This window comes from Podarcis melisellensis, assembly GCF_964234715.1.
Source record: "Podarcis melisellensis genome assembly, chromosome: 1".
In the NCBI taxonomy this organism is placed as follows: Eukaryota; Metazoa; Chordata; class Lepidosauria; order Squamata; family Lacertidae; genus Podarcis; species Podarcis melisellensis.
Genome location: NC_138528.1, coordinates 109,304,713 through 109,317,565, shown reverse-complemented (window position 1 = coordinate 109,317,565; position 12,853 = coordinate 109,304,713). Strand labels below are relative to the sequence as shown.

Genomic DNA, 12,853 nt, shown 5'->3' with positions numbered 1-12,853 from the left:
ACTCTTGTAACAGCCACAAAAAAGCCATAAGGGGGATGAGTGGCCCCTTTTCCCACTAAATAGCTCCATGCTTCCCAGGTAAAAAAAAATATCAGCCATCTGCTGAACTTTTGACCCACCATAGGAGCCAACTCCTAGGGGCCAAAGTCCCTTTGACCCCCCCCCCCAAAAAAAAAATATTTGAGGGGGCAAGCCCCCCCTCCCATGATAGGCATTGTCACATAGCTGTCAACGTTTCCTTTTTCTTGTGAGGAATCCTATTCGGAATAAGGGAATTTCCCTTTTAAAAAAAGGGAAACGTTGACAGCTATGCATTGTCATTCCAATGGACATCATTGTCTTGTGATCGATTATGTGAGGTGGGGCTTGCCTGGGACCCCCCCCCAAATGTTTTGTTCAGGTTGGCACCCCTGTGACCCACCATTAGTACAGAACCCTGTTAATAAACCAGTGAGGTCTCCAATCTGAGCTAGAGGATGAATCGAATATTCAAGTTTCAACAAACAGAACCAAACTATACTGTCCATCAGGGATGAATAATGGTACAGTCTATCAGGAATGATAATCACATTACCCTTTTATGCTAGGAATTTTGGTTGATTCATATTCTACAGTCTTTTAAATGTGTTTGTGGGAGAGGTTATTATTTTGTTTTTCTTTGAACTATTTATTTTGTGCTTTTTATCCTGTATTTTTATCTTGTGAACTGCCCTGAGATATTCGGATTAAGGGCAAAATATAAATTAGGTAAATAAATAAATTTTGTGCCCTGCAGGAAAGGCAGAAAGAGGGTTCCCCACCCCCACCCAATTCACTTAATCTTCCCCTTCTTGGAAAAACCTCACCTACTAAATTTCTAGCTGCCTTTTGGCTTTTAAAGGCATAGGAGTTCTTGCCACAGGAGCTAGGAAGGAAAAAACAATTCTTTGGGTCAGTCATTATTACACAGGAAAACTATTTCGCTTTGGTGAACATGAGGTAAATGTGTGATCAATCGTGATTCTATATTTAACTTGAGGGTAGGGGAGAAATACTGATGAAGTAATCTTCACCTGATGCAGTGAGGAGACTGGCAGCCAGTGTACACCCTGAGAGCGATTGTTCTCTCATTTTAATACCACTCCCTTTCGAACAAATACTTTCCAACATGGTGTTCATTTTTTCCCCATATTCACCACAAGAATATAGGGTGCTGCCTTATACTGAGTCAGACCAGTATAAGCTCCATATTGTTTTCTCTGACTGGCAGCAGTTCTTCAAGGTTCCAGATGAGACATTCCCTAGAGATGCCTAGGCTTGAACCTGGGACTTTCAAAGTAGATGCTCTACCATTGAGCTACAGCCCTTCCCACCAAGACACCACTGCCGTATCAGAGTATAACCTTTGCCAACTCCACGATATCATTAGTACAGATGTACCTCGGAAGTCAAATGGAACCCGTTCTGGTAGTCCATTCAACTTCCAAAATGTTTGGAAACCAAAGCACAACTTCTGATTGGCTGCAGGAAGCTCCTGCAGCCAATCAGAAGCCGCGGAAGGCCCATCGGACGTCTGGGTTCCAAAGAACGTTCACAAATTGGAACACTCACTTCCGGGTTTGTGGCGTTCGGGAACCAAAACGGCCGAGTACCAAGGTGTTTGGGATCCAAGGTACAACTGTATTAATATTTTAAAGTTTGCAGTGGTACAAAATAAAGTGAAAAAGGTGGGCGGAAGGAAGAGAAGGAATACAATACAATATATGTTAATGTAGCTATGATTCTTCTCTGCACACACAAATATTTGTTGATGAGGACTGTCATTTCTGAAGTGAGCAGGCTGATGTCAGCCCATCGCTAAACGAGGTCATTTCCTAAGAATTAATTGGTTGTTGGAAGGCTGTGCTTCCTGCGTGTGTCATGTTTCCTTTTTCAAATGTCATAAAACTGTGGGAAGCAGTGCAGCCGCGACTTTTGCTCTAGATCTCACGCCTTGCAACATTTCTGAGTTGTGTAATGTGATGGGATATGGTACAGTGGTACCTTGGGTTAAGTACTTAATTCGTTCCGGAGGTCCGTTCTTAACCTGAAACTGCTAATGGGGACTTCTGCTGCTGCTTCGCCGCCGGAGCATGATTTCTGTTCTCACCCTGAAGCAAAGTTCTTAACCCGAGGTACTATTTCTGGGTTAGCGGAGTCTGTTACCTGAAGCGTATGTAACCTGAAGCATATGTAACCCGACGTACCACTGTAGTTACAAAATAAGTGCAGCTGCCGTTAGAGCCACTAGTTCGTGGTGGTGATAATTGGGTGATATAAAATGCCTGGTTTGTAATAGAAATGCCCATCCTGGGTAGGTGTGGCTCCCTCCACAGTTTGGTGACAGGAACTAGCTGGAACCTTAGTTTTACTTAGTTTTGTTTGTTGGCTTGCTTGCTTTTCTAAAAAATGAGGCACCGATATCCATCTGTTGATGAAAGCACCATGGGCGCCAGCAGAAAATGGCTGCCATGGGTAGCCAAAAGGGAAAGAAAGGTGATAGTACTCTGTACCAACAAGTACCACCACACACACAGCATTGCCGTTATTGTGAAGCAAGTCCAAGCTCATTTGTAAAAAGGACCCCTGACAGTTAAGTCCAGTCGCGAACGACTTTGGGGTTGTGCGCTCATCTCGCTTTACAGGCCAAGGGAGCCAGGATTTGTCCGCAGACAGTTTTTCCAGGTCACGTAGCCAGCATGACTAAGCTGCTTCTGGAGAAACCAGAGCAGTGCATGGAAACGCCATTTACCTTCCCGCCAGAGTGGTACCTATTTATCTACTTGCACTTTTTGGAGTGCTTTCAAACTGCTAGGTTGGCAGGAGCTGGGTCCGAGCAACAGGCGCTCACCCTGTTGCAAATAAATACCACTGTTGGAGTTACCCTGAGTCCTGTTGCTCCCTGGCAATAGGGCAGACCCACTGCAAGTTTGCTTCACAAAGTGAGTACCCTCCCAAAACACCATGGGATACCATAGACTACATATGTCCCCAAAGAGGGCCAACTTTAGGACCCATTAGAATAAATTCTAAGACTTGCTCATCTAGCGTATAACTGAAGTGTGAAAGGTGGATCCCAACATGATCAGCTACACACCTGACTCTTTAATTCTGAAAGCCAGTGTAATGGTTATATGGGGTTGCTCGTGCGTAAGTTGCCGCCACTCCTGGCTAGGTAGCCTGGTTAAACCTTTCCTAGCTGGACGGCCCTTCACTTCGTGGCTGTTCAGTCACTAGCAGAATCCGTCAGTGGGCGTTTCTTGAACTTCTTCCAGCAAAGCAGTTCTTTGACACCAAGTCTACGCCTCCCTTCCCTGCGTGGAAGTCTTCTGCGCAGGGTGGGTGTGGGTAGCGGAGGACCTGTGCTCTCCCCGCTGGTCTCCAGCGAAGAGTCCTGGAGCCCTCTCTCCGATTCCTCCATCTGCCCCCCTTTATCCCTGGTGTTACGCTGATTTCCTTCCCCAGCTGCTGAGTCCCCTCTCTCCCTGCTTGTCCCTTCTCCGGCATCGCTTGGGAGCCCTGCCTCCACTTCTGGCTCCGATGTCAGTTCCCTGACAGCCAGTAATTAAAATTGCAGAGAAGCTGTGGATTTAATAGAAAAGATTAGAAAGATGACAGGTGAATTAAGATGCTTAAAATGCAGTTGCATCAGCTGTTATTGGAGTCCAGTTGCATCACACACCAATGTTCAGTGACCAAATGAAGGGTCACCTGTGTATTGGCAACACACTGATGATACACATATAGCTCAGAGCTTTTGTTGTTGGCTCCTAATTGGTAAGGTCTCCATTGGGGCTCCATGAGCTCCAGAAGGGGGTTTCTACTATTCACACCAAAGAAGAACTCTTACTGCTTCTGTCAAACGTTGTTGTGGGTGGTGAACCCATAAATGACTTCTCTTGAAAGCTTTCAAAAATGCTTCCAGCCTAGGTTGAATCAAAGGGGAACTTTGTGAAGCTTTCTGGCTAGTTAGCTGCTTAGCCTCCAGCTGAGAAAGATAAAGAACGAATGTTGTGCAAATTTTGGGAAAGGAACAAAGATTTTTAGCTTCAGATTTAGAGATGGACTTTCAAAGTGATTTTTGTACCCATTCCACATACATAAGACTTCGTTGTTGACTTTTAATCAAGAATTATTATAATGTTGCCTTTCTGAGACTGCATAAGACATTTGTTTTTGTTTTCTGTGTAGTTTTTCAAAGATTTCTATTTTCTCATTTTGCTGTTCAGCTGTATGATAATTTTACTCAAGTTAAAATTCTACACTGAATGTCAATGAACTCTGAGGACCACTCGGTTACTGACCTTTGTGTAAATAGTCTCTGACTACTTAGAGGCTTAACTCTTGATAAATGGGTTACTACATTGAAAGCTGATGGGTGTTGAAAATGGATGTACAAACTGTTGACTAATTTCACTCCATAGGATCCTTGGAGCTTGTTTCTCTGTTTCTTCCTCTTTTTACTTCAACTGGTGAGGAAAAATATATGTATTTTTACAATGTTAGCTTTGGATAAAACAATAAGAACATGCACCTCAGCAACTTAAATAAATTACAAAATATACTGTGACTAGATTGTAATGGTCTCAACAGTAATTAAGGAAATAAAGGAACATTCTGTGAAAAGTGGTAAGCTAAGCTGCTTTTTTCTGAAACTCTTGTTTTACTAGGTTATAGAATAGGTAATAATTTGAAATAACTATTTCAAATACTCCTGGGCACAAGATGAATTTGCTATATTAACTGAGTATCTTATGGCCAAACAGATATAGGAGATCCATGACTGCATCACTTGATATTTTAAGTTTTATTTAAAAGCAGAGGTGTGTGTTGGCAAGGAGGAATCTAAATTGGATTGGAACAGCGGAACTGGAATATGTTGATATCTCTTCCTTCTTGCAACAGTTTTCTGATATAATACGCTGCAGCTACTCTTTTTCCTACTGGGAACAAATATTTATACTTGTAAGCATGAGTGTTCTTTAAAAGCCTACTTAAAGTCATTGTCTTAAACTGTTATTTTATTACAATGGTGATGATGATGATGATGCTGTTATTCGCTAACAGAACTCAAAATTCCTATAGAAGAACAAAGACCATTTGTTAATGGGGGGTGGTTGGGGAGGGGGACAAGTCAGATTATGAATTCTGGGGTGGCTGCTGTACCCTCAGTTGAATTTTCCCTTCTGTGCAACACTTAAGTATGTTTTCGCCTATCACTTCAGTACTGAAGTGGGCCAAGTGACTTCTGCTGCGATTCTTCCGTCTACTTAGCCACTTACTTCTCCCATGTAAGAGTGCATAGAATTTAAACCTTAAAGGCACAGGAAATGTCTTAAGTCAGGGTAGCTACGGGCAGATCTGCAAGCTGGTGAAACTGGCGTTACATACAGTGGTACCTCAGGTTACATATGCTTCAGGTTACATATGCTTCAGGTTACAGACTCTGCTAACTCATAAATAGTGCTTCAGGTTAAGAACTTTGCTTCAGGATGAGAACAGAAATTGTGCAGAGGCGGCATGGCGGCAGAGGGAGGCCCCATTAGCTAAAGTGGTGCTTCAGGTTGAGAACAGTTTCAGGTTAAGTATGGACCTCAGGAACGAATTCAGTACTTAGACATCAGGCCTTTGGTTTTTAATTATCTATGGCCTTTTTTGTATGAGTGGGATGTTTTAATCTAGCTTTTTAAATAAAAAAATAGAATGGTCTTTTCGGTTTTTTTAATGATAACTTTAATGTGTGTGTGTGTTTAAAATTTTTAAAATACTATAAGTTGCTTTGTGTTGCCATGGCAAAAAAAACCCCCTAATAAATTGAATAAAGAACTATGATAATGGCAGTTATTTGGGCAGGACTGGTCCAAGGCAATTTTGCTACCTGAGGCAGAGCAGCAAAATACTCCCGCTTGCCCTCCATTGAGTTATCTCTTCACAATTACACAAATGCCGTTACCAGGTGGTAAAAAATAAATAAAAATGCAGCAATAATTAATTAAATAGCTAGCAATTTGCTGCTTTTCATGACACTCCAAATCTGTTGCCTGAGGCAGCTGCCTCCCTCTGTCACATGATAGGGTCAGCCTTATATTCAGACTATTCTGCATGAGGGGTGGAATATTCTGAGGCTTAGGTAAGGGTGCAAATGAAGGCCTTCACTTTATTTTTCAACAACAGCTACCCCAGGGCCCCATCAAAATATTTAGACCACTGCCACCATTTAGTTATGTGGTGGGGGGGGGAATAGAGCTGTCTAGCAATGTAAATTGCTGCGGTTTTCTTTTCTTTTTTTGAAAAGACTAATTGTAACTCATACTGGAAGTTGTCAAGCTGAAGCTCAGAGTTATTTTAAGTACCGTATTTTTCGCCCCATAGGACGCACTTTTTCCCCTCCAAAAATGAAGGGGAAATGTGTATGCGTCCTATGGGGCGAATGCAGGCTTTAGCTGAAGCCTGGAGAGCGAGAGGCATCGGTGGGCACCGACCCCTCTCGCTCTCCAGGCTTCAGGAAGCTATCTGCAAGCCTTGCAAGCCCGGCGGGAGTTCCCGCGGGCTCACAAGGCTTGCGGGCAGCAGCCTGCAGCCCCAGCGAGTGTCCGCAAGCCGAGCGCGCAAGGCTTGGGGCGGCAGCCTGTTGCCCAAAGCACGGGGAGCCCTCCGGAGGGCTCCCCGTGCTTCGGGCGAGTGTCCGCAAGGCTTGGGGCAGCAGCCGTGGCTGGGGGGGGGATATATTTTTTTTATTCATTTCCACCAAAAAAACCCGAGGTGCGTCCTATGGGCCGGTGCGCCCTATAGGACGAAAAATACGGTAAGTAGGTAAGTAAGTAAGTAAAGTGAAGCTGAACCATGGACCTACTCAGATTTATTTTAAGTAAGTGGGTAAGTAAATAAGTAAGTAAGTAAAGTGGAGCTGAACCATGGACCTACTGACTTATAAGAATTTCATTTCATTTTACTCAGTGAAATCCTACAAGTACAAAAGAGAGCTTTAGAAAATTATCATTTGGTTTGCAGAGTTGGGACACATTATTATCATTATCATCATTATTTAGCAGCATAAAGAGGAAGATCATGCCCGAGCCAGTTACTTTGCGCAGTATTAAGAAAATTGGAGAAGACAACTATGGCTTTGAGCCGGAAGAATCACGTATGATGTTTTCCATTTTATATACCTCTTGACTTTAGACACATGTCAGTAAATCTCTTCAAGACCCATTTGCTCATATCATCCCAAGCTCATGGGTTTTTTTGGTGGGGGGAAGTATTTGCTTGCCCACTCACTACTGCTAACTCCTCCTCTTCCTCTGGGTGGAAAAGTTAACAAATTATCTGGCAAGATGTGGAAGGAGGATATGCAGCTCAAGAAGACCGTCCTCTTCCCAAGTTCCAGTGTGCAATAGACCAGTTTGCAGGGGTTGTGGTTGGTCCCAAGATGGATATTCTCTTTTTGAGCATCTCAGAAACTTGGATGCGGAGTGCTACCTTTCTTAGCTGGAGAAGGAGGAAGAGGTAGCAGCAGAGGTGATGAGCAGGCAAGAGGGTGAGGTGAGAGAGCAGGGCTGAAACATTGGTGTTCAAGCATGTCCTTCTGCTCGATCGTTTACCTTGAAAACCAAACCAGTTGAAATGTGGGGGTACAATTATAATGAAAGGAAATCTGGATTCTAGGAGAATAGGAGAATGGGCACGTGGAATGGGATTGGGTCTCAGAGTTTTGAAATGGAGCAACCAGCTGCCCCATGTGGTATTTTCTGTGTTAGATTGACCCCCCCCCCAGTAATATCATGCTTATTATTTTATGTTGTTTCAGAGTTACTTTTTAACTTATTCTGAAGTGGAATAGGAGCCTGGATAAATACACATAAATAATAAAACACAGCGGCCATTTTAATATAGTGGGAATTTTCCCAGTGTTTTGTAATAATAGAAGCATCTTAAAAAACAAAAACAGAGCCTTGTTCTGACTTTGACATACAAGCACTCCTGTGCCTGAACATAGTCAGTCTTCGGTTAGCAATGGCAAGATGAAACAATTCTGTGGGATCTTCTGCATGCAAAACATTGGCTCCACCACTAGGTTATGTCTCTTTCCATTTCCTGAACCTGTTTTGGGAACTGGTTTGTAGAATCAGATCTCCAACATGAATCATTCCAACTTGGTCCATTTTGGATCTTACTGGGATTTTTGTACGAACTCTTTGAGTTCTCTTTAATTAAACACTGCCTGTACATAATTAAAATGGCTGTGTGTGTGTGTGTGTGTGTGTGTGTATTAATTTTCAAAGAATGCTAACTATAGGATGTATTTGTTTTCCCCACCAGAAAACGGCATCTGCAAACCAGAGTAAGTAATGCATATATTTACAAAGTATTTGGTTGCACAAGTAGGACATGCAACAAAATGTTGCAGTGTAGAGAGTCCTTCTGTTCTGGATTTTAGCCAGCCATGACTCATTCCATTTCTCCTCTCCTGGTTTTACACCATCCCCTTCCTTCAACTGTCAAGGAGCATTCTGTGACTACTGAGCATGCTCAGACCTCATTTGTCTGTTTTGCCCCCTTCATTGAACTCCCCCCAAATATTATTTGCACCTCTTTGGTACTTCGTGGGGGGGGGGCGGTCTCTTGAGCCTGCTGATACTTCCCCTGTTGCGAGTGGATGGTGCAGTTTTGGCTATATAAAGATCCACACTATTCAATTTCTTGATGCCTAGAAAGCAGTTTTCATAATTCATTAGTGTGTTTGCAACATAGGAAATGCAGCCACTTCAATTTTCTAAGCTCTAATATTATGCAACTTGTATGAGTTAAGCAAAAATTCAGAACACAATGTGCAATAACAGAATACCAGAAGAAGGAAAATGCTACTGCTGTATTTCAATCAATTCTTCTTACAGTGCAAGTTGGATCTATTCACAGGTTTCATGGCGTGAGGTGACGATTAACAATTCCATGTGCAAATATTTTCCACTCTGGCTGCTTTCCTTAGATATGACATTGACTGACAGCCAATCAATCATTTTTGTGTGGGTTCATGGCTGTGGTCTATGCCACAACAGAATATTCTAGAACAGAATACAGTATTCTTGCTGGAAAACCCTCTTACAAAAAATAAAACAAAAAACCCCAGAATTAAATACGAAGAGATTTGTACTAGGCTATAATTTGGTGAAAGCAAAACTAATATGTCTTAAAATAGAAACTTGCCTTCTGTATACAGTTAATGGAGAGAATATAGCCTTAAGCAAATTTCTGAGAAGCTGGGCTCCAGATATGCGGATTTAAGTTTCAAATTAAGCCTTCTGGTGAGGCGAAACTCAGAGTAGCCTGGAGATGCATTCTGGATTCTGGGAAGACTGGGATCAGACTGTTTTTACCAGAAGTATAATGTAACCTAACCATTTTAGCAATATGATCAATGCCCTTCAAAACTGAAAATTCATGTTAGTACACATGAACTTTGTATACGAAAGGTTAATTTACGCTGCATTGGAAGGTACTTCTCCCTGATATGGCGCATGCAGATCGGGATGAAGAAGTAATCACATGCCTTCCCTGCCCACCAGTCTGGTCACTTACACTAAACTATGGTTTGTGCAGATGAGGGCAAAGATGAGCATTCCAATGAGAGACCAGTAAAGATAGACAGCTATCATTCAGGAAAGTGTTGGCCCCATTAACTGATTTGTATAATGAGGGACACTAATAGACTTCTGAGGAACTCCACAAGGTGGTGTGGGTTTTTTGGTTTTTTTTGCCTGTGCCTCTGTAATGCAGTGGTTTTCAACAAATGGGCCGTGGCAGCCTGGGGTACCTTGAATGATGGTCAGGGGTGCTGTGGGCAACACTGACCTCTGTCCCTCTTTCCTTCCCTCCCTCCTCTGATGCCCTCTTGCATCTCTGTCTCCAAAAGGCTTGTACGATTGTTTGTTGCAGCAGCCCTGGCTACAAGCACTGCAGGCAAATGGTGCCGCTGGGACTGACCAGGGGATGCTGGTTGCCAGGAGCTGAGGCGGCCTTCGAGTAAACAAGCAAGCAAGCGGGCAAGGGATCACAGCCAACCAGTCCACCAGCCTTTGCTGTTGGGAATGGACAGACAAGTCCCAGGTCCCTGTGGTGCAGTGTGACGAGACATCTCTCTTTGGGGTGGGGGGCAGCTCAGAGACTAGGGGCTGCAGCCGTGACTGCCCAGAGGATTCCCAAGCAGAGGGGAGAGGAAAAGAGGCTGAGGGAACACTCCACAAGGGAGGGTGTTCAAAAAAGGGTGAGAGGCTACCAGCTCTGTGGGCCAGGGGTGACATAACTGGGCTCCTGAGACCCACAGGGGTGCTGCAGAAAGAATGTAGTTGGTCAAGGGAACTGTGGACTCAAAAAGGTTGAAAACCTCTGCTGTAATGATTTTGGATAGAAAGGCAGCAGGAAGGAAAGGTGTTAACCATGAAGCACCCTTCTTTGTTCCCGTCCCCCCACTCAACACTGCCTTTCCCCAAAGCTGCTTTTTCCTAGGAAAAGCACAGATACCTGTAGGCATTGTTGTTGTTTAGTCGTTTAGTCATGTCCGACTCTTCGTGACCCCATGGACCAGAGCACGCCAGGCACTCCTGTCTTCCACTGCCTCCCGCAGTTTAGTCAAACTCATGCTGGTAGGTTCGAGAACAGTATCCAGCCATCTCGTCCTCTGTCGCCCTCTTTTCCTTCTGCCCTCCATCTTTCCCAACATCAGGGTCTTTTCCAGGGAGTCTTCTCTTCTCATGAGGTGGCCAATGTATTGTAGCCTCAGCTTCACGATCTGCTCTTCCAGTGAGCACTCAGGGCTGATTTCCTTAAGAATGGATAGGTTTGATCTTCTTACAGTCCATGGGACTCTCAAGAGTCTCCTCCAGCACCATAATTCAAAAGCATCAATTCTTCGGTGATCAGCCTTCTTTATGGTCCAACTCGCCAGAATAATCCCCGTAGGCATTATTCATGTGTAATTCTTGATGGCAGCTAAGACTGTGAGGACTTGCCTGAGGCCACTCAGGGAGTACAAGAGGAACCTAGGCCTCTAAAGAGTAAATCAAATTCTCTCTCCCTTCTGAACTATACTGATTTTTCAGTATTGTTCCAGGCTGGGGAACAGGATAGTTAATGCTCTTTATACTATAGTGGACCAATTATGGGATTAGCAGGATCTGGGAAGGGTGCCATCCCCTGTTATATTCTTCTCTCATTGTTATAGCGCTATGTGAAATTTTTCCTCTGGGAGTGCAGCCAGATGAAGCAATGAGGTGGAATATTAAGATATATAGGATAAGACACAGCTTATGATCCTATAACCAGAACTGCCTCAAACACTCTCACATCATGTTCCTTTGAAGATCCTCTGAAACTCAGCATTAAGCCAGACAGTCCCAACCTTAAAATTAATGGTGCAGTAAAGAATTCTTATTCCTTTCGTTTAAGAGTTCCGCTAGCACTGCCTTCCTTGTAGGAATGGAAGAGAAATTTGATTTTGCTTGCATTTTAATGAGATACATTCCAATTCACTCTTCCCCAACAAATGCATGAACTGAAATGCAGCTATACTTGAAATTTGACCTTTCTTGAATTTTTCTATTCAGTGTACAAAAATGCATGGATTAGGGGGAAATGTCATAAAAATGAATTAATATTAGAGAAAATAGCATGCAAAAATGCATTATATATGGGGAAAATGCTTGGGAAAATATGTATTTAAGTCAAAACTGCATACAAAAATGTGTTCATTAGCAGAAATTTGCACTAAAATGCAGGTGCATTTTCATGAGAATTATTTTTTACAGTCATAAATTGGTGTAGAAATGTGAAGAGAACAGCAATGGGGATGGGTTGTCCTGGGGACTAATGGTATCAGAAGGGGGGCACAAAAATCAGACCTGTTGAAGGAATAGAGCTTTTTAGAACCTTTGTTGTAATCTACTTTTTAAGGGGGCAGGTTTCAAGTCTGTTAAAAATAAGGTCCAGTTCCTTGTATTTCAAATGCCTCTTTTCAAAATGACGATCCTGTTGCAACTGAAGCCATAACAATGTCCCAAGATGATAACATACATTTTGATGGATAAAATAAATTTGAATGGAAGTGCATGGGAATAGGCCCCTTAAGAGTACTCACATGGATATTGCCTTGCCTTTCACAGGTATTTCCATAATAAAAAGGAAACTTCTTCAAAGAACAATACAAAAGGGAACAAGTAAGTTAAGCTGGTTACTCTTCTATCAGGATAATTGCCGGGCCCATTCATTCATTCATTCTGCTAAACTTTGCAGGAGTGACAGAGGGTGGTGAAGGAGGTAAAATCTCTGTGACAAGATGTGCTGACAGCCATCCTTCAGACAGTTTTCAAATGGGATTAGACAAATAATTCACGGAGGCTAGGGCTGGTAACTGGCTGCTAGCCATAATGGTTGTAAACTGTGGCCAGGATCATGATGGGGAGGAACTGTGTGTGAGAGAGGGTTATTGCCCCCTGGTGTCCTGTTTGTGGGCTCCCCAAATGTATCTGTTGGAAACTGGGTGCTGGACTAGATCTGGCCTTTGCTCTGATCTTGTGGGGCTCTTGTGTAATAAGGAAATGCAACACGCCAGTCCCGAAATGTAATAACCCAGCATGAACCCATTTCTAGAAACTCTTTGCTTCTTTACAAAGACCCCACCATGCACTCACATACCTCACTTTCTACCTCACAAGACCCACTTCATGCCACTGTGTAAGACAGGTAATCATTTACCATGATATGTGTGTGTGTGTGTGTGTGTGTGTGTGTGTGTGTGTGTAACCAACAACAACTTAATACTTTAATCATCTGTATCATCCAT

The 12,853-nt window shown here is 43.1% G+C and overlaps 1 protein-coding gene across 1 annotated transcript in view; it reads left to right on the top strand.

Annotated features, from left to right (window-relative positions):
- The first annotated feature begins 4,365 nt into the window (after positions 1-4,365).
- The window catches only part of ABCB11 (ATP binding cassette subfamily B member 11), a 43,236-nt gene continuing 34,748 nt past the window's right edge, over positions 4,366-12,853 (top strand). The window contains 4 exon segments of the mRNA XM_081882567.1: positions 4,366-4,490; positions 7,068-7,162; positions 8,338-8,359; positions 12,174-12,227. Of these exon segments, the coding sequence (XP_081738693.1) occupies positions 7,087-7,162; positions 8,338-8,359; positions 12,174-12,227 (152 nt within the window). The 5' untranslated portion in view covers positions 4,366-4,490; positions 7,068-7,086.